Source organism: Calonectris borealis, unplaced genomic scaffold (assembly GCF_964195595.1).
Source record: "Calonectris borealis unplaced genomic scaffold, bCalBor7.hap1.2 HAP1_SCAFFOLD_347, whole genome shotgun sequence".
NCBI classification, from domain to species: Eukaryota; Metazoa; Chordata; class Aves; order Procellariiformes; family Procellariidae; genus Calonectris; species Calonectris borealis.
Window position 1 is genome coordinate 1 of NW_027441729.1, and position 20,635 is coordinate 20,635.

The 20,635-nt window shown below is 70.2% G+C and overlaps 3 protein-coding genes across 3 annotated transcripts; 1 reads left to right on the forward strand and 2 right to left on the reverse strand.

Annotated features, from left to right (window-relative positions):
* Positions 1-374: 374 nt before the first annotated feature.
* Positions 375-7,093, reverse strand: LOC142077627 (ER membrane protein complex subunit 10-like; the record flags this gene model as incomplete). The annotated part of the gene is made up of 4 exons (XM_075139560.1): positions 6,988-7,093; positions 3,661-3,727; positions 3,451-3,563; positions 375-503 (listed from the first exon to the last, which is right to left on the reverse strand). Coding segments are annotated over exons 1-4 (399 nt in total), but the record flags the coding sequence as incomplete, so codon positions are not given.
* A 418-nt stretch (positions 7,094-7,511) lies between these two features.
* LOC142077626 (Golgi-associated RAB2 interactor protein 5A-like) lies at positions 7,512-9,157 on the forward strand. The gene is made up of 3 exons (XM_075139559.1): positions 7,512-7,638; positions 8,649-8,791; positions 8,883-9,157. Exons 1-3 carry the CDS (start codon positions 7,555-7,557, stop codon positions 9,145-9,147), a joined length of 492 nt encoding a protein of 163 aa, XP_074995660.1. The 5' UTR covers positions 7,512-7,554; the 3' UTR covers positions 9,148-9,157.
* A 1,381-nt stretch (positions 9,158-10,538) lies between these two features.
* Positions 10,539-17,942, reverse strand: LOC142077628 (myosin-binding protein C, fast-type-like; the record flags this gene model as incomplete). The annotated part of the gene is made up of 6 exons (XM_075139561.1): positions 10,539-10,595; positions 10,957-10,988; positions 12,014-12,200; positions 14,340-14,476; positions 16,906-17,065; positions 17,803-17,942. Coding segments are annotated over 5 exons (635 nt in total), but the record flags the coding sequence as incomplete, so codon positions are not given.
* Positions 17,943-20,635: the final 2,693 nt, after the last annotated feature.

A 20,635-nucleotide genomic window follows, 5' to 3' on the forward strand; every position in this document is an offset into this window, starting at 1 on the left:
GGGGTGACGGGGGGCGTGGGGTGACGGGGGGCACTGGGGGGGGCACAGGGTGACGGGGGGCACAGGGGGACAAGGGACAGGGGGGACAGAGGGACATGGGGGGGGACAGGGGGTGACGGGGGGCATGGGGTGACAAGGGACATGGGGGACGGGGGGGGACAGGAGTTATGGGGTGATGGGGGTCCCCATGGGTGACGCGGGGTGACGGGGGACACGGGGGGCAGCAAGGGGGTGGGGGGGGGCCAGGGGGACACTGGGGGGGGGGGGGGGACAGGTCTGGGGGGGGCGGGGGACTTGGGGGGACACCGATGGGGCGCGGGGGGGGGGACACGGGACAGTGGGGTGCTGGGGGGTCCCGGGGGGGGGGGGGGGACAATCGGGGGGTGCCCGGGCCCCCCACTCACCGCCCGGACGAAGGAGGTGACGAACTGGGCCCCGCCCCCCTCCCCGGGGGGCTTCCGGGGGATCCGCAGCCGGTAGAGCCCCTCCCGCGCCGCCACCGCCTGCGGGCACCCGTCAGCCCCGGCACCCCAGAACCCCGGGCACCCCAAAACCCCCGGGCACCCCAAAACCCCCCGAGCACCCCCAGAACCACCCGGGACCCCCAGAACCCCCCGGGACCCCAGAACCCCCGGGCACCCCAGAACCCCCGGGGACACCAAAACCCCCGGGCACCCCAGAACCCCCCGGGACCCCCAGAACCCCCCGGCACCCCCAGAACCCCCGGGCACCCCAAAACCCCCGGGCACCCCAGAACCCCCGGGACACCAAAACCCCCGGGCACCCCAGAACCCCCCGAGCACCCCCAGAACCCCCCGGCACCCCCAGAACCCCCGGGCACCCCAGAACCCCCGGGGACACCAAAACCCCCGGGCACCCCAGAACCCCCCGAGCACCCCCAGAACCCCCCGGGACCCCAGAACCCCCGGGCACCCCAGAACCCCCGGGGACACCAAAACCCCCGGGCACCCCAGAACCCCCCGAGCACCCCCAGAACCCCCCGGCACCCCCAGAACCCCCGGGCACCCCAAAACCCCCGGGCACCCCAGAACCCCCCGAGCACCCCCAGAACCCCCCGGGACCCCCAGAACCCCCAGGGACACCAAACCGCCCCGGGGACCCCAAAACCCCCGGGCACCCCAGAACCCCCCAGGCACCCCCAAACCTCCCGGGGACCCCAAAACCCCCCGGGACCCCCAAACCTCCCGGGGACCCCAAAACCCCCGGGGACCCCAAAACCCAGGCACCCCAAAACCCCCCGGGGACCCCCAAAACCCGCCAGGGACCCCAAAACCCCCGGGGACCCCAAACCCCCCGGGACCCCCAAACCTCCCGGGGACCCCAAAACCCCCGGGGACCCCAAACCCCAGGCACCCCAAAACCCCCCGGGGACCCCAAAACCCCCCAGGGACCCCAAACCCCAGGCACCCCAAAACCCCTCGGGGACCCCAAAACCCCTTGGGCACCCCAAACCCTGGGCACCCCAAAACCCCCCGGGGACCCCAAAACCCCCCGGGGACCCCAAACCCCAGGCACCCCAAAATCCCTCCTGGGCCCCCCCCCAAAACCCCTCCTGGGTCCCTCCAACCCCCCCTGAGCCCCCCCAAACTCCCCCCGGGTCCCCCCAAAACCCCTCCCGGGTCCCCCCAACCCCCTCTGAGCCTCCCCAAACTCCCCCCACGTCCCCCCAAAACCCCCTGGGCTCCCCCCGGGCCCCCCCAAAACCCCTCCTGGGTCCCTCCAACCCCCTCTGAGCCCCCCCAAACTCCCCCCGGGTCCCCCCAAAACCCCCTGGGCTCCCCCCTGGTCCCCCCAACCCCCCCCCCGGGTCCCTCCAACCCCCCCGAGCCCCCCCAAAACCCCTCCTGGGTCCCCCCAACTCCCTCTGAGCCCCCCCAAAACCCCTTCCGGGTCACCCCAATCCCCCCAGAGCCCCCCCAAAACCCCTCCTGGGCCCCCCCAAAACCCCTGGGCCCCCCCTAAGCCCCCCAAAACTCCTCCTGGTTCCATCCAACTCCCTCTGAGCCCCCCCAAACTCCCCCCAGGTCCCCCCAAAACCCCTTGGGCCCCCCCTGAGACCCCCAAAACCCCTCCCGGGCCCCCCTAGCCCCCCCTGAGCCCCCCCAAAACCCCTCCTGGGCCCCCCCCAAACCCCCTGGGCCCCCCCTGAGCCCCCCAAAACCGCCCCTGGGTCCCTCCAACCCCCCTTGAGCCCCCCCAAAACCCCTCCTGGGTCCCCCCAACCCCCTCTGAGCCCCCCCAAACTTCCCCCAGGTCCCCCCAAAACCCCCTGGGCCCCCCCTGAGCCCCCCAAAACCCCTCCCGGGCCCCCCTAACCCCCCCTGAGCCCCCCCAAAACCCCTCCTGGGCCCCCCCAAAACCCCCTGGGCCCTCCCCGGGCCCCCCAAAACCCCTCCCGGGTCCCCCCAACCCCCCCGGGCCCCCCCAAACTCCCTCCGGGTCCCCCCAAAACCCCCTGGGCCCCCCCTGAGCCCCACAAAACCCCTCCCGGGCCCCCCTAACCCCCCCTGAGCCCCCCAAAACCCCTCCTGGGTTCCCCCAACTCCCTCTGAGCCCCCCCAAAACCCCTTCCGGGTCACCCCAATCCCCCCAGAGCCCCCCCAAAACCCCTCCTGGGCCCCCCCCAAAACCCCTGGGCCCCCCCTAAGCCCCCCAAAACTCCTCCTGGTTCCATCCAACTCCCTCTGAGCCCCCCCAAACTCCCCCCAAAACCCCCTGGGCCTCCCCTGAGCCCCTCAAAACCCCTCCCGGGCCCCCCTAACCCCCCCTGAGCCCCCCCAAAACCCCTCCTGGGCCCCCCCCAAAACCCCCTGGGCCCTCCCCGGGCCCCCCAAAACCCCTCCCGGGTCCCCCCAACCCCCCCGGGCCCCCCCAAACTCCTCCCGGGTCCCCCCAAAACCCCCTGGGCCCCCCCTGAGCCCCCCAAAACCCCTCCCGGGCCCCCCTAACCCCCCCTGAGCCCCCCGAAACCCCTCCTGGGTTCCCCCAACTCCCTCTGAGCCCCCCCAAAACCCCTTCCGGGTCACCCCAATCCCCCCAGAGCCCCCCCAAAACCCCTCCTGGGCCCCCCCCAAACCCCCTGGGCACCCCCTAAGCCCCCCAAAACTCCTCCTGGTTCCATCCAACTCCCTCTGAGCCCCCCCAAACTCCCCCCAGGTCCCCCCAAAACCCCCTGGGCTCCCCCCTGGTCCCCCCAAAACCACCCCTGGGTCCCTCCAACCCCCCCAGAGCCCCCCCAAAACCCCTCCTGGGCCCCCCCCAAAACCCCCTGGGCCCCCCCTGAGCCCCCCAAAACCCCTCCCAGGCCCCCCTAACCCCCCCTGAGCCCCCCCAAAACCCCTCCTGGGCCCCCCCCAAAACCCCCTGGGCCCCCCCGAGCCCCCCAAAACCCCTCCCGGGTCCCCCCAACCCCCCCGGGCCCCCCCAAACCCGCAGCTGGTTGCGTTCGTCCTCGCTGAGCTGCTTCTGGGCGAGCGTCAGGGCGGGCTCGGCGCCGGGGGTCCAGGCCAGCGTCCCCCGCTTGCGGAACCGGGGGCTGTCATCTGGGGGGGGGGGGGGACACGGGGACACAGAGGGGTCGGGGACCGGCTCGGTGTCCCCAACGTCACCCCCCACCCCCCTGTGTCCCCCCAAACTCACCCAGCTCGAAGGAGTGCTCCAGGGGCAGGGTGAGCCCGCAGGTCTCGGGGTCACGGCCCTCGCCGGGCTGGGGGGGACAAGGGGGTGACGTTGGGGACGGGGGGTGACTTGGGGACAAGGGGGTGACGCTGGGGACGGGGGGTGACGCTGGGGACAAGGGGGTGACGCTGGGGACAAGGGGTGACGCTGGGGACAGGGGGGTGACGTTGGGGACGGGGGGTGACGCTGGGGACAAGGGGGTGACGTTGGGGACAGGGGGTGACGTTGGGGACAAGGGGTGAGGTTGGGGACGGGGGGTGACGTTGGGGACGGGGGGTGAGGTTGGGGATGGGGGGTGACGTTGGGGACAAGAGGTGAGGTTGGGGACGGGGGGTGACGTTGGGGACGGGGGGTGACGTTGGGGACGGGGGGTGAGGTTGGGGACGGGGGGTGACGTTGGGGACGGGGGGTGAGGTTGGGGACGGGGGGTGACGTTGGGGACAGGGGGGTGACGTTGGGGACGGAGGATGACGTTGGGGACGGGGGGGTGACGTTGGGGACAGGGGGGTGACGTTGGGGACGGAGGATGACGTTGGGGACGGGGGGTGACGTTGGGGACGGGGGGTGACGTTGGGGACAAGGGGGGTGACGTTGGGGACGGGGGGGTGACGTTGGGGACGGGGGGGTGACGTTGGGGACAAGGGGGGTGACATTGGGGACGGGGGGGTGACGTTGGGGACGGGGGGGTGACGTTGGGGACAAGGGGTGACGTTGGGGACGGGGGGTGAGGTTGGGGACAAGGGGTGACGTTGGGGACGGGGGGTGACGTTGGGGACGGGGGGGTGACGTTGGGGACGGGGGGGTGACGTTGGGGACGGGGGTGACGTTGGGGACAAGGGGGGTGACGTTGGGGACGGGGGGTGACGTTGGGGACGGGGGGGTGACGTTGGGGACGGGGGTGACGTTGGGGACAAGGGGGGTGACGTTGGGGACGGGGGGTGAGGTTGGGGACAAGGGGTGACGTTGGGGACGGGGGTGACGTTGGGGACGGGGGGTGACGTTGGGGACGGGGGGGTGACGTTGGGGACGGGGGTGACGTTGGGGACAAGGGGGGTGACGTTGGGGACGGGGGGTGACGTTGGGGACAAGGGGGGTGACATTGGGGACGGGGGGGTGACGTTGGGGACGGGGGGGTGACGTTGGGGACAAGGGGGGTGACATTGGGGACGGGGGGGTGACGTTGGGGACGGGGGGGTGACGTTGGGGACAAGGGGTGACGTTGGGGACGGGGGGTGAGGTTGGGGACAGGGGGGTGACGTTGGGGACGGGGGGTGAGGTTGGGGACAAGGGGTGACGTTGGGGACGGGGGGTGACGTTGGGGACTGGGGGGGTGACGTTGGGGACGGGGGGGTGACATTGGGGACAGGGGTGACATTGGGGACGGGGGGTGACGTTGGGGACGGGGGGGTGTCGTTGGGGACGGGGGGGTGACGTTGGGGATGGGGGGTGTCGTTGGGGACGGAGAATGACGTTGGGGACGGGGGGTGACGTTGGGGACGGGGGTGACGTTGGGGACAAGGGGGGTGACATTGGGGACGGGGGGGTGACGTTGGGGACGGGGGGGTGACGCTGGGGACAAGGGGGTGACGTTGGGGACAGGGGGGTGAGGTTGGGGACGGGGGGGTGACGTTGGGGACGGGGTGTGAGGTTGGGGACGGGGGGTGACTTTGGGGACGGGGGGTGACATTGGGGACAGGGGGTGACGTTGGGGACGGGGGGGTGACGTTGGGGACAAGGGGGTGACGTTGGGGACAAGGGGTGACGTTGGGGACGGGGGGGTGACGTTGGGGACGGGGGGTGACGCTGGGGACGGGGGTGACGCTGGGGACGGGGGGTGACGCTGGGGACGGGGGGTGACGTTGGGGACAGGGGGGTGACGTTGGGGACGGGGGTGACGTTGGGGACAGGGGGTGACGTTGGGGACAGGGGGTGACATTGGGTTGCGGAGTAACATTGGGGATGGGGGGGTGACATTGGGGGACATTGGAATGGAGTGAGAGTGACATTGGGGACAAAGTGGGGGTGACATTGGGAACACGGGGTGACATTGGGGACACAGAGGGTGACATTGGGGCCAGGGCGGGGGTGTCATTGGGGATGGGGGGTGACATTGGGGACGGGGGGGTGACATTGGGGGTGGGGCAGGGGTGACATTGGGGATGGGGGGTGACATTGGGGACACAAGGGGTGACATTGGGGCCAGGGTGGGGGTGTCATTGGGGATGGGAGGTGACATTGGGGACGGGGGGGTGACATTGGGGACACACGGGGTGACATTGGGGGCGGGGGGTGACATTGGGGCAGGGGGAGTGACATTGGGGGACATTGGGATGGGGGTGACATTGGGGACAGGGGTGACATTGGGGTCAGGGTGGGGGTGTCATTGGGGATGGGGGTGACATTGGGGACGGGGGTGACATTGGGGCCAGGGCAGGGGTGTCAGCGCCTCCCACTGGGGACCCCGGGATGGGGACACCCCCTCCGCCCTCATGAATATTAACAAGCAAACCAAAACTTGTCTCCTCCTCATGAATATTAATGAGCAAGCCAAGCCTTGGGTCCTTCCTCATGAATATTAAGGAGCAAACCAACCCTTGGATCCCACCCTCATGAATATTGATGAACTGACTCGAGGCCATGCTGCTGACCATCCAGCATGAATATTAATGAGCTACAGACGCTAATAACCGCCTGCTCATGAATATTAATGAGCACCACGGGCGACTGCTCGGCCTCTCAAGCACTACCAGCGTGGGGCAGTGTCCGCCCTCTTGTGAATATTAATGAGCTGACCATGGACAAGCCCCCATCTCATGAATATTAATGGCCTAACACGAGACAAGGCTTGCTCTCATTAGTATTAACGACACCACACATTACACAGCGCATCTCATTAATATTAATGAGCTGCCCCTTGGTACCGCCTCCACCCTCATCTGCATAAGCCACTGTGGGGCAGTTCCTGCCCACTCCTGAATATTAATGAGCTGACACCTGCTAGAACTCGCTCCTCATTAATATTAATGAGCTGCCATTGCACCTACCCCACCCCCTTATGAATAGCAACGAACGGGCGCAGGGCAGCGCCCCCAACCAGTGAGAGTCCCGCCCCCTCATTAATATTAACGAACCCTCACCCGTGAGGACACGCCCCTCATTAATATTAACTCGCCGCCACAGGGCCCGCCCCCGCTCCATCCCGGGGCGGGACCCGCCCCCTCACGACCACGACCGCCCCGCCGCGGGGCAGCCCCCGGCCCCCCCGGCCCCCCGGCCCCCGCCGCTCACCCGCAGCCCGGGCCCGCCCCGGCAGCTCCCGCCGCCGCCCAGCGCCGCCGCCGCCCCCAGCAGCGCCAGCACCAGCGCCGGGGCCGCCATCTTGGCCGCGCGGGGCACGACGGGACGGGGGCGGGGCAAAGCGGGGCGGGGCGGGGCGGGGCAAAGCGGCAGCGGGGCGGGGCGGGGGCGGGGCAAAGCCGGGCGGGAGCGGGGCAAAGCGGGGAGGGGCGGGGCACGGCGGGAGGGGGCGGGGCGCGAAGGGAAGGGGGCGGGGCGCGAAGGGAAGGGGGCGGGGCGCGAAGGGAAGGAGGCGGGGCTGGTCGCGCGCCCTTCCCGCCCGCCGCGCCGTGGTGCGCGAGCCCGCGGGCGCCATCTTGAGGCGTCCCGGCGCCATCTTGAGCGGCGGCAGCGGCGCCTCCCCGGGGTCTCCCCGAGCCCTCCCGGGGCCTCCGTGAGCTTCCCCCGGGGCCTCCGTGTCTTTCCCCGGGGCCTCCGTGTCTTTCCCCGGGGCCTCCGTGTCTTTCCCCGGGGGTCTCCGAGTCCTTCCCGGGCTGCCCCCCCACCTCCTACCCCGGTATGGGCCGGCTGTGGCGCTGCCTGGCCCAGGGGGAGTACGGGCACCTGCGGGACTGCCCGCTCTTCGAGAGCGACTTCCTGCAGGTGAGGGGCAGCCCCGTGTACCCCCCCCGGCCTGTGTCCCCTCAGCCCTGGCCCTGTGTCCCCCCCCCTGTCCCCTCAGCCACGGCCCCGTGTCCCTCTTGCCTGTGTCCCCTCAGCCCTGGCCCTGTCATCCCCCTCCCCCCCAGCCTGTGTCCCCTCAGCCCCAGCTGTGTCCCCACCAACCTGTCCCCTCAGCCATGGCCCTGTGTGTCCCTCCCCCCCGGCCTGTGTCCCCTCAGCCACGGCCCTGACCCCCCCCCAACCTGTCCCCTCAGCCATGGCCCTGTTCCCCCCCACTTGTCCCCTCAGCTGTGGCCCCATGTCCCCCCCCCGCCTGTGTCCCCTCAGCCCTGGCCCTGTGTCCCCTCCCCCAGTCTGTGTCCCCTCAGCCATGGCCATGTCCCCCTGCCTGTGTCCCCTCAGCCGTGGCCCTGTGTCCCCTCCCCCTGCCTGTGTCCCCTCAGCCGTGGCCCTGTGTCCCCCCACCTGTCCCCTCAGCCATGGCCCTGTGTCCCCCCCCCCCGCCTGTGTCCCCTCAGCCACGGCCCTGTCCCCCCCCCCCCGCCTGTGTCCCCTCAGCCATGGCCATGTCCCCCTGTCTGTGTCCCCTCAGCTGTGGCCCTGTGTCGTCCCCCCCCCGCCTGTGTCCCCTCAGCCGTGGCCCTGTGTCCCCCCCCCGCCTGTGTCCCCTCAGCCGTGGCCCTGTGTCCCCTCCCCCTGCCTGTGTCCCCTCAGCCACGACCCCCCCCCCAGCCCTGTGCCCTCTTACCCGTCCCCTCAGCCATGGCCCCCTCTCTCCTGTCCCCCCTCCCCGCCCGCGTCCCCTCAGCCGTGGCCACGTCCCCCTGCCCACGTCCCCTCACCCATGGCCCCCAACAGTCCCATTCCCCCCCCCATCTCCCCAACACCCCCCCCCCATCCCCACCTGCCCCCCTTCCTCCCCCCTCCATAGCCCCCCTCTACCGCAGCCCCACGTCCCCCCCCCCCAAACCGTGTCCCCGTCCCCGCAGGTGACGCGGAGCGGCGAGGCGGCCAGCCGGGTGACGGTGGGCATCGCCGCCACCAGCCCCCTCCTCCCGCTCCCCGATCTGATGCTGCTGGCGCGGCCGGTGCCGGCGTCGCCCCCCCAAACCGAGGAGCTCCAGCTCTTCGGGTGAGCCCCCCACCCCCTTCTTCCCTCCCACCAGCACCCCAATATTGTGCCACCCCCCCCCCACACAACAGATGTATTCCTCTCTCTCCAGGCTGCTGCCGCTGTCCTGCGTCCGTCTGTCCCTCCACAGCCACCAGTGTCACCAGTTGCGGGCGCGCCTGGTTACCGGTCGCACTTTCTACCTCCAGCTGCTGGCGCCGCCCCGACGCCTCCATCGCCTCTTCGCCCGCTGGATCCGGCTCCTCTTCCTCCTCCGTGACCCCGGTGGGTGCCCCCCGGGACCCCCAGACCCTCGGGGACTCCCCGGGGTGGTGGGGGACCCTCGGGACCCCCCTGGGGACAGGGCGGAGCTGTGAGAGGGGGCGCCCGCCCGCCCCCCCAAATAAAGGTGGAAGGGAGATGGTGTCACCCCCCCCCATGCTGTCACCAGCCCTGCCGCAACCCCCCAAAAGGACAGACGGACGTGGGGGTGCAAACTGGGGGTCACCCCCATTGTCACCCCTCTTCCCCAGCCCGGGGACCCCCCAAAAGGACAGACGGACGTGGGGGTGCAAACTGGGGGTCACCCCCATTGTCACCCCTCTCCCCCAGCCCAGGGACCCCCCAAAAGGACAGACGGACGTGGGGGGGGCCCCCAAAAAGGACAGACGGACGTGGGGGTGCAAACTGGGGGTCACCCCCATTGTCACCCCTCTCCCCCAGCCCGGGGACCCCCCAAAAAGGACAGACGGACGTGGGGGGTGCAAACTGGGGGTCACCCCCATTGTCACCCCTCTCCCCCAGCCCGGGGACCCCCCAAAAGGACAGACGGACGTGGGGGGGGGCCCCCAAAAAGGACAGACGGACGTGGGGGTGCAAACTGGGGGTGACCCCCATTGTCACCCCTCTCCCCCAGCCCAGGGACCCCCAGGAAGGACAGACGGACGTGGGGGTGCAAACTGGGGGTCACCCCCATTGTCACCCCTCTCCCCCAGCCCGGGGACCCCCAGGAAGGACAGACAGACATGGGGGGGGCCCCCCAAAAAGGACAGACGGACGTGGGGGGTGCAAACTGGGGGTCACCCCCATTGTCACCCCTCTCCCTCAGCCCGGGGACCCCCCAAAAGGACAGAGGGACATGGGGGGGGGCCCCCCAAAAAGGACAGACGGACGTGGGGGTGCAAACTGGGGGTCACCCCCATTGTCACTCCTCTCCCTCAGCCCAGGGACCCCCGGGAAGGACAGACGGACATGGGGGGGGCCCCCCAAAAAGGACAGACGGACGTGGGGGTGCAAACTGGGGGTCACCCCCATTGTCACTCCTCTCCCTCAGCCCAGGGACCCCCGGGAAGGACAGACGGACATGGGGGGGGCCCCCCAAAAGGACAGACGGACGTGGGGGTGCAAACTGGGGGTCACCCCCATTGTCACCCCTCTCCCTCAGCCCAGGGACCCCCCAAAAGGACAGACGGACGTGGGGGTGCAAACTGGGGGTCACCCCCATTGTCACCCCTCTCCCTCAGCCCAGGGACCCCCGGGAAGGACAGACGGACATGGGGGGGGCCCCCCAAAAAGGACAGACCGACGTGGGGGTGCAAACTGGGGGTCACACCCATTGTCACCCCTCTCCCCCAGCCCAGGGACCCCCAAAAAGGACAGATGGACGTGGGGGGGCCCCCCAAAAGGACAGACGGATGGGGGGGGCCCCCCCAAAAAGGACAGACGGACGGGGGGGCCCCCCCAAAAAGGACAGACGGACACGGCCGGGCACAGCTGGGGGCTCCGTTTATTCCCGGGGGGGCACCTCTGCCCACCTCCTCCGGCCCTGGGGGGGGGGGCGGGTGTCACAGGGGGGGCTGCACCCCCAAAATGAAACACCCACCCCAACTTAATCCCCCCAAGAAAGCAGCCACCCCCCCAAATTAAACGTACGGCCCCCCAAAATACCCCCCCCAATTAAACACAGCCCCCCAATTAATCACCCCGCCAATTAAACGCCCCCCCATTAAACACTGCACCTATTAATCACCCCCCCATTAAATGCCCCCCCAGTTAAACACCCGTGCCCAATTAAACGCCCCCCCAAATTAAGCTCACCCCCAAATTACCCCCCCCCCAAAATAAAGCGCCCACACCCAAAATTACCCCCCCCAAAGCCCCCCCAAAATCGCCCCCCCCCCACTCACCGTCCTGCCTCGCCATCGCCTTCACTGGGGCACTGCGTGGGGGGAGACCTGTGTTGGGGGGCTGCCACTGCCCCCCCCAGATCCCGGGGACCCCCCCCAGCTCTCAGGGACCCCCTCCAGATATCAGGGATCCCCCTCCAGGTATTGGGGACCCCCCCCAGTTATCGGGGACCCCCCCCGTACCCCGTATCTCCAGCTTGCACCCGGTCAGCGCCTCCCCCAGCTCACTGCCAGCACCAATGGCCCCCTCCAAGATCCCGGGGTGCCCCCCCCAGACCCCAAGGTGCCCCCCCAGATATCGGGGACCCCCCCCAGATATCGGGGACCCCCCCCAGGTTTTGGGGAGCCCCCCCAGCACCCCATATCTCCAGCTTCCACTCAGTCAGCGCCTCCCCCAGCTCACTGCCAGCACCAATGGCCCCCTCCAAGATCCCGGGGTGCCCCCCCCAGACCCCAGGGTGCCCCCCCCAGATATCGGGGACCCCCCCCAGATATCGGGGACCCCCCCCAGGTTTTGGGGAGCCCCCCCAGCACCCCATATCTCCAGCTTCCACTCAGTCAGCGCCTCCCCCAGCTCGCTGCCAGCACCAATGGCCCCCTCCAAGATCCCGGGGTGCCCCCCCCAGACCCCAGGGTGCCCCCCCAGATATCGGGGACCCCCCCCAGATATCGGGGACCCCCCCAGGTTTTGGGGAGCCCCCCCAGCACCCCATATCTCCAGCTTCCACTCAGTCAGCGCCTCCCCCAGCTCGCTGCCAGACCAATGGCCCCCTCCAAGATCCCGGGGTGCCCCCCCAAACCCCAGGGTGCCCCCCCCAGATATCAGGGACCCCTCCCCAGATATCGGGGACCCCCCCCAGATATCGGGGACCTCCCCAGGTTTTGGGGAGCCCCCCCTGCACCCTGTATCTTCAGCTTCCACTCGGTCAGCGCCTCCCCCAGCTCACTGCCAGCACCAATGGCCCCCTCCAAGATCCCGGGGTGCCCCCCCCAGACCCCAGGGTGCCCCCCCCAGATATCAGGGACCCCCCCCCAGATATCGGGGTCCCCCCCGCACCCCGTATCTCCAGCTTGCACTCGGTCAGCGCCTCCCCCAGCTCGTTGACGGCCCGGCAGCTGTAGGTGCCCCCGTCGAAGGGTCCCGGCTTGCGGATCTGGAGGGTCAGGACCCCCTGGCTGTGCCGGGCCAGGAACCGGGGGTCCTCCCCGATGGCCACCTGGTTCTTCAGCCACACCACCTTGGGCTGGGGGGGCACGGGGTCAGGGCACCCCGAAATGCACCCCGAAACGCACCCCAAAACCTCCCCGTGCCCTGTGCTTCACCTTGGGCTGGGGGGCAGCGTTAGGGACCCCAAACTGCACCCCAAAACCTCCCCTAGGACCCCCCAGGTCCAGCCCACACCTGGTTCTTCAGCCACACCACCTTGGGCTGGGGGGGCACGGGGTCAGGGCACCCCAAAACGCACCCCGAAATGCACCCCAAAACCTCCCCGTGCCCTGTGCTTCACCTTGGGCTGGGGGGGCAGCGTTAGGGACCCCAAACTGCACCCCAAAACCTCCCCTAGGACCCCCCAGGTCCAGCCCACACCTGGTTCTTCAGCCACACCACCTTGGGCTGGGGGGGGCAGCATTAGGGGGACCCCAAAATGCACCCCAAAACCTCCCCGTGCCCTGTGCTTCACCTTGGGCTGGGGGGGCAGCGTTAGGGACCCCAAACTGCACCCCAAAACCTCCCCACACCTGGTTCTTCAGCCACACCACCTTGGGCTGGGGGGGCACGGGGTCAGGGCACCCCGAAACGCACCCCGAAACGCACCCCAAAACCTCCCCGTGCCCTGTGCTTCACCTTGGGCTGGGGGGCAGCGTTAGGGACCCCAAAACCTCCCCTAGGACCCCCCAGGTCCAGCCCACACCTGGTTCTTCAGCCACACCACCTTGGGCTGGGGGGGGCAGCATTAGGGGGACCCCAAAACGCACCCCAAAACCTCCCTGTGCCCTGTGATTCACCTTGGGCTGGGGGGCAGTGTTAGGGACCCCAAACTGCACCCCAAAACCTCCCCTAGGACCCCCAGGTCCAGCCCACACCTGGTTCTTCAGCCACGCCACCTTGGGCTGGGGGGGGCAGCATTAGGGGGACCCCAAACTGCACCCCAAAACCTCCCCTAGGACCCCCCAGGTCCACCCCACCCCTTGCCCTTCACCCACAGCACCTTGGGCTGGGGGGGGGGCACGGGGTTAGGGGGGACCCCAAAATCCCCTTGCCCTTCACCCACAGCACCTTGGCCTGGGGGGGGGGCACGGGGTTAGGGGGGACCCCAAAATCCCCTTGCCCTTCACCCACAGCACCTTGGGCTGGGGGGGGCACGGGGTTAGGGGGGACCCCAAAATCCCCTTGCCCTTCACCCACAGCACCTTGGGCTGGGGGGGGCACGGGGTTAGGGGGGACCCCAAAATCCCCTTGCCCTTCACCCACAGCACCTTGGGCGGGGGGGGGGGGGCACGGGGTTAGGGGGGACCCCAAAATCCCCTTGCCCTTCACCCACAGCACCTTGGCCTGGGGGGGGGGCACAGGGTTAGGGGGGACCCCAAAATCCCCTTGCCCTTCACCCACAGCACCTTGGGCTGGGAGGGGGGCACGGGGTTAGGGGGCACCCCAAAATCCCCTTGCCCTTCACCCACAGCACCTTGGCCGGGGGGGGGGGCACGGGGTTAGGGGGGACCCCAAAATCCCCTTGCCCTTCACCCACAGCACCTTGGGCTGGGGGGGGGGCACGGGGTTAGGGGGGACCCCAAAATCCCCTTGCCCTTCACCCACAGCACCTTGGGCTGGGAGGGGGGGCACGGGGTTAGGGGGGACCCCAAAATCCCCTTGCCCTTCACCCACAGCACCTTGGCCTGGGGGGGGGGCACGGGGTTAGGGGGGACCCCAAAATCCCCTTGCCCTTCACCCACAGCACCTTGGGCTGGGAGGGGGGGCACGGGGTTAGGGGGGACCCCAAAATCCCCTTGCCCTTCACCCACAGCACCTTGGGCTGGGGGGGGGGCACGGGGTTAGGGGGGACCCCAAAATCCCCTTGCCCTTCACCCACAGCACCTTGGCCTGGGAGGGGGGGCACGGGGTTAGGGGGGACCCCAAAATCCCCTTGCCCTTCACCCACAGCACCTTGGCCTGGGGGGGGGCACGGGGTTAGGGGGGACCCCAAAATCCCCTTGCCCTTCACCCACAGCACCTTGGGCGGGGGGGGGGGGGCACGGGGTTAGGGGGGACCCCAAAATCCCCTTGCCCTTCACCCACAGCACCTTGGGCTGGGGGGGGGGGGCAGCATTAGGGGCACCCCGTTCCCCCCCTCCCCAAGCGCCCCCCACCTTGGGGTGCCCCCCACCTTGGGGTGCCCCCGCACGGCGCAGTTGAGGGCGGTGGTGTAGCCGGCCACGGCGCTGCGATCCACCAGCGGGGTGAGGAACTGGGGGGCCGAGCGGAAGTCGTGCTCCTGGAATTTGGGGGGCTTCAGCGTCAGGCCTGGGGGGGGGGGGAGGGGCAGACACTGAGTTGGGGATCCCCTCCCCCCGGGCACCCCCAAAACGCTGGGGGGGGGGAGGGATGCAGGTCCCCGCGGCTGCTCCCCCTCTGCTCCCCCTCGTTGGGCTGCCAGAGGTGGGGGGCAGGCAGCACCCCAAAATCCCAGGGGGATCCAGAGGTTTGGGGTGCCCCCCCGCCGCACAACCGGGGGGGGGCCCACATGTTTGGGAAGCCCCCCAAAATTCCAGGGGGACCCACATGTCTGGGGTGCCCCCCAAAACTGGGGGGGAGTCCCAGGGCATCCAGGCTGCCGCCCACAACCCTGAGGGGACCCACAACTGGGGGGGGGGACCCACATGTCTGGGGTGTCCCCCCAAAACCAAGGGGGGGACCCACATGTCTGGGAAGCCCCCCAAAACCAGGAGGGGGACCCACATGTCTGGGGTGCCCCCCAAAACCAGGGGGGGGACCCACATGTCTGGGCAGCCCCCCAAAATCCCAGGGGGACCCACATGTCTGGGAAGCCCCCCAAAAGTGGAGCGGGGACCCCGGGCATCTTGGCTGCCCCCCCACTACTGAGGGGACCCACAACCGGGGGGGGGGACACCCACATGTCTGAGGTGCCCCCCAAAACCGGGGGGGGACCCAGACATCCAGGCCAGCCCTCCCTAGAATTAGGGGGGACCCAAGCCCTCGGGCCCCCCCAAACTCCCCCTGGCCCCCTCCAAACTTCCTCTGGGAACCCCCAACCTCCCCTGGGCCCCCCCCAATCCCCCCCAGAGCCCCCCAAACTCCTCCTGGGGCCCCCCAAACCTCCCCTGGCCCCCCCCAAACTCCTCCCTGGGGCCCCAAACTCCCCCTGGGGCCCCCTAAAGCCCCCCTGCGCCCCCCAAACTCCCCCTGGGCCCCCTCCAAACTCCTCAGGGCTCCCCAAACACCCCCCTCGGCCCCTCCCTGGGGCCCCAAACTCCCCCTGGGGCCCCCTAAACCCTCCCTGCGCCCCGCAAACTCTCCCAGGGCCCCCCAAACACCCCCCTTGCCCCCCCAAACCCCTCCCTGGGGTCCCAAACTCCCCGTGGGGCCCCCCCAAACCCTCCCTGTGCCCCGCAAACTCCCCCTGCCCCCCCCGAAACTCCCCCTGGCCCTCCCCAAACTCCCCCAGGGCCCCCCAAACACCCTCCTCGGCCCCCCAAACTCCTCAGGGCTCCCCAAACACCCCCCTCGGCCCCCAACCCCCCCACCGGGGCCCCAAACTCCCCCTGGGGCCCCCTAAACCCCCCTGCGCCCCCAAAATTCCCCCTGGCCCCCCCCAAACTCCCCCAGGGCCCCCCAAACACCCCCCTCGCCCCCCCAAAACCCCTCCCTGGGGCCCCAAACTCCCTCTGGGGCCCACTAAACCCCCCCTGCGCCCCCCAAACTCCCCCTGCCCCCCCCCAACCCCCCCTCGGCCCCCCAAACCCCTTCCTGGGGTCCCAAACTCCCCCTGGGACCCCCTAAACCCCCCCTGCGCCCCCCGAATTCCCCCTGGCCCCCCCCAGCCTCCCCCTGGTCCCCCCCAAACTCCTCAGGGCCCCCCAAACACCCCCCTCGCCCCCCCAAAACCCCTCCCTGGGGCCCCAAACTCCCCCTGGGGCCCCCTAAACCCCCCTCTGCGCCCCGCAAACTCCCCCCTGCCCCCCCCCAAACTCCCCAGGGCCCCCCAAACTCCCCCTGGGGCCCCCTAACCCCCCTCTGCGCCCCGCAAACTCCCCCTGCCCCCCCCAAACTCCCCCAGGGCTCCCCAAATCCCCCGTGTGACCCCCAAACCCCCCCTGCCCCCCGCCAAACTCCCCCTGCCCCCCCCCCCAAACTCCCCCAGGGCCCCCCAAACCCCCCCCCCTCGGCCCCCCAAACCCCTCCCTGCGGCCCCAAACTCCCCCTGGGGCCCCCTAAACCCCCCTCGGCCCCCCAAACTCCCCCTGGGGCCCCCTAAACCCCCCCTGCGCCCCCCAAATTCCCCTGGCCCCCCCCAAACTCCCCCAGGGCGCCCCAAACCCCTCCCCTCGCCCCCCCAAAACCCCTCCCTGGGGCCCCAAACTCCCCCTGGGGCCCCCTAAACCCCCCTCTGCGCCCCGCAAACTCCCCCCTGCCCCCCCCCAAACTCCCCCAGGGCCCCCCAAACTCCCCCTGGGGCCCCCTAAACCCCCCTCTGCGCCCCCCAAACTCCCCCTGCCCCCCCCCAAACTCCCCCAGGGCTCCCCAAATCCCCCGTGTGACCCCCAAACCCCCCCTGCCCCCCGCCAAACTCCCCCTGCCCCCCCCCCAAACTCCCCCAGGGCCCCCCAACCCCCCCCCCCGGCCCCCCAAACCCCTCCCTGCGGCCCCAAACTCCCCCTGGGGCCCCCCAAACCCCCCCCCCCGTGCACCCCCAAACCCCCGGCGTGGGGGACCTGCTTTGGGGATGCGGGCGGTGTTGGTGGAGAGCCCGGGGGTGTCGCTGGGCCCGCACAGGTTCTCGCTGTACACCCGGAACAGGTACTCGTTGCCCATCACCAGCTCCGACACCGTGCAGCGGGGCGGCCGGTTGTGCTCGTACACCGTGAACCACTCCTGGGGGGCACGGGGGGTTGGGGGGGCTGCTGGGGGGTTTGGGGGGCAGCTGGGGACTTGGGGGGCAGCGGGGCGGCCGGTTGTGCTCGTACACTGTGAAGCACTCCTGGGGGGCACGGGGGGGTTTGGGGGGCTGCTGGGGGGTTTGGGGGGCTGGGAGGGCAGCAGGGGACGTGGGGGGCAGCTGGGGGGCAGCGGGGCGGCCGGTTGTGCTCGTACACCGTGAACCACTCCTGGGGGGCACGGGGGGTTTGGGGGCAGCTGGGGGGCTGCCGGGGGGCTTGGGGGGCAGCCGGGGGTTTGGGGGGCAGCGGGGGACTTGGGGGGCACCCAGGGGTTCTTGGAGGGGGGCAGCGGGGCATCTGGGGGTGCAGTTGGGGACCCGGGGGTGCAGTTGGGGGGCAGTGAGGGGGCAGTTGGGGGTCTGGGGGTGCAGCTGGGGGTCCAGGGTGCAGCTTGGGGTTGGGGGGTGCAGTTGGGGGTCTGGGGGGGCAGTTGGGGGGCAGTGAGGGGGCAGTTGGGGGGTCCGGGGGTGCAGTTGGGGGTCCGGGGGGGCAGTTGGGGGCAGTGAGGGGGCAGTTGGGGGTCCGGGGGGGCAGTTGGGGGTCTGGGGGTGCAGTTGGGGGTCCGGGGGTACAGCCAGGGTCGGGGGGTGCAGTTGGGGGTCTGGGGGTACAGCCAGGGGTCGGGGGGTGCAGTTGGGGGTCTGGGGGGGCAGGCGGGGGCAGGCCCCGCACCATGGTTCTCTTGTCAGCCTTCTGCACGGTGTAGCCGGTGATCTCGCAGTTGCCGTCGTCCTGGGGGGGCTCCCACTCCAGCAGCGCGTTGAAGCCCCACACCTCCTTCACCTGCACCGCCCGGGGGGGGCCCGGCCGCTCTGGGGGGCGGCCGTCACCCCCGACACCCCAAAACACCCCCAACACCCCCAAACACCCCCAACAGCCCCCCAAACACCCCCCAAACACCCCCAACATCCCAAACAGCCCCGACACCCCCAAACACCCCCAACAGCCCCACACCTCCTTCACCTGCACCGCCCGGGGGGGGCCCGGCCGCTCTGGGGGGGCGGCCGTCACCCCCGACACCCCAAAACACCCCCAACACCCCCCAAACAGCCCCGACAGCCCCAACAGCCCCACACCTCCTTCACCTGCACCGCCCGGGGGGGCCCGCCGCTCTGGGGGGGGCGGCCGTCACCCCCGACACCCCAAAACACCCCCAACACCCCAAACAGCCCCGACACCCCCAAACACCCCCAAACAGCCCCCCAAACACCCCAACACCCCGAACACCCCCAAACACCCCCAACCCCCAAAACACCCCCAACACCCCCAACAGCCCCCACACCTCCTTCACCTGCACCGCCCGGGGGGGGCCCGGCCGCTCTGGGGGGGCGGCCGTCACCCCCGACACCCCAAAACACCCCCACACCCCCAAACACCCCCAACAGCCCCCCAAAACACCCCCCAAACACCCCCAACATCCCAACAGCCCCGACACCCCCAAACACCCCCAACAGCCCCACACCTCCTTCACCTGCACCGCCCGGGGGGGGCCCGGCCGCTCTGGGGGGGCGGCCGTCACCCCCGACACCCCAAAACACCCCCAACACCCCCAAACAGCCCCGACAGCCCCAACAGCCCCACACCTCCTTCACCTGCACCGCCCGGGGGGGGCCCGGCCGCTCTGGGGGGCGGCCGTCACCACCGACACCCCAAAACACCCCCAACACCCCCAAACAGCCCCAACACCCCCAACAGCCCCACACCTCCTTCACCTGCACCGCCCGGGGGGGGCCCGGCCGCTCTGGGGGGCGGCCGTCACCACCGACACCCCAAAACACCCCCAACACCCCCAAACAGCCCCAACACCCCCAACAGCCCCACACCTCCTTCACCTGCACCGCCCGGGGGGGGCCCGGCCGCTCTGGGGGGCGGCCATCACCACTGACACCCCAAAACAGCCCCAACACCCCCAAACAACCCCACAGCCCCCAAAACACCCCCCAAACACCCCCAACACCCCAAACAGCCCCGACACCCCCAAACAACCCCCAAACACCCCCAACAGCCCACACCTCCTTCACCTGCACCGCCCGGGGGGGGCCCGGCCGCTCTGGGGGGCGGCCGTCACCCCCAACACCCCAAAACACCCCAAACACCCCCAAACACCCCCAACAGCCCCCCAAAACACCCCCCAAACACCCCCAACACCCCAAACAGCCCCGACACCCCCAAACAACCCCCAAACACCCCCAACAGCCCCACACCTCCTTCACCTGCACCGCCCGGGGGGGGCCCGGCCGCTCTGGGGGGGCGGCCGTCACCACCGACACCCCAAAACACCCCCAACACCCCCAAACAGCCCCCAACAGCCCCCCAAAACACCCCCCAAACACCCCCCAAACACCCCCAACACCCCAAACAGCCCCGACACCCCCAAACACCCCCAACAGCCCCACACCTCCTTCACCTGCACCACCCGGGGGGGGCCCAGCCGCTCTGGGGGGGCGGCCGTCACCACCGACACCCCAAAACACCCCAACACCCCCCAAAACACCCCCCAAACACCCCCAACACCGCAAACAGCCCCGACACCCCCAAACACCCCCAACAGCCCTCCCAAAACACCCCCCAAACACCCCCAACACCCCAAACAGCCCCGACACCCCCAAACACCCCCAACAGCCCCCCAAACACCCCAACACCCCGAACACCCCCAAACACCCCCAACCCCCAAAACACCCCAAACACCCCAACACACCCCCCAAACACCCCCCCCCAAACACCCCCCTACCCCTCAGCACCCCTGCGCACTGCTCCGAGTGCCCCCAGTGCCTCCCAGCCCAGGGCTCCCAGTACAGCCCAGTACTCCCAGTACTCCTACACCAGGACTCCCAGTGCCTCCCAGCCCAGGGCTCCCAGTACCCTCAGCCCAGGGCTCCCAGTACGCCCAGTCCCTGTGCTCCCAGTACACCCAGTCCTAGTGCTCCGTGTACAGCCTGGCCCAGTACAGCCTATCCCATGGTGCCGGCCCAGCTCTCCCATCCCAGTGCTCCCAGTTCCCCATCCCAGTGCTCCCAGTGCTCCCAGTTCCCCATCCCAGTGCTTCCAGTTCCCCATCCCAGTGCTCCCACTGCTCCCAGTTCCCCATCCCAGTGCTCCCAGTGCTCCCATTTCCCCATCCCAGTGCTCCCAGTGCCCCATCCCAGTGCTCCCAGTGCTCCCAGTTCCCCATCCCAGTACTCCCAGTTCCCCATCCCAGTGCTCCCAGTGCTCCCAGTTCCCCATCCCAGTGCTCCCAGTGCCCCATCCCAGTGCTCCCAGTTCCCCATCCCAGTACTCCCAGTTCCCCATCCCAGTGCTCCCAGTGCCCCATCCCAGTGCTCCCAGTGCTCCCAGTTCCCCATCCCAGTGCTCCCAGTTCCCCATCCCAGTGCTCCCAGTGCTCCCAGTTTCCCATCCCAGTGCTCCCAGTTCCCCATCCTAGTGCTCCCAGTGCTCCCATTTCCCCATCCCAGTGCTCCCAGTTCCCCATCCCAGTGCTCCAGTGCTCCCATTTTCCCATCCC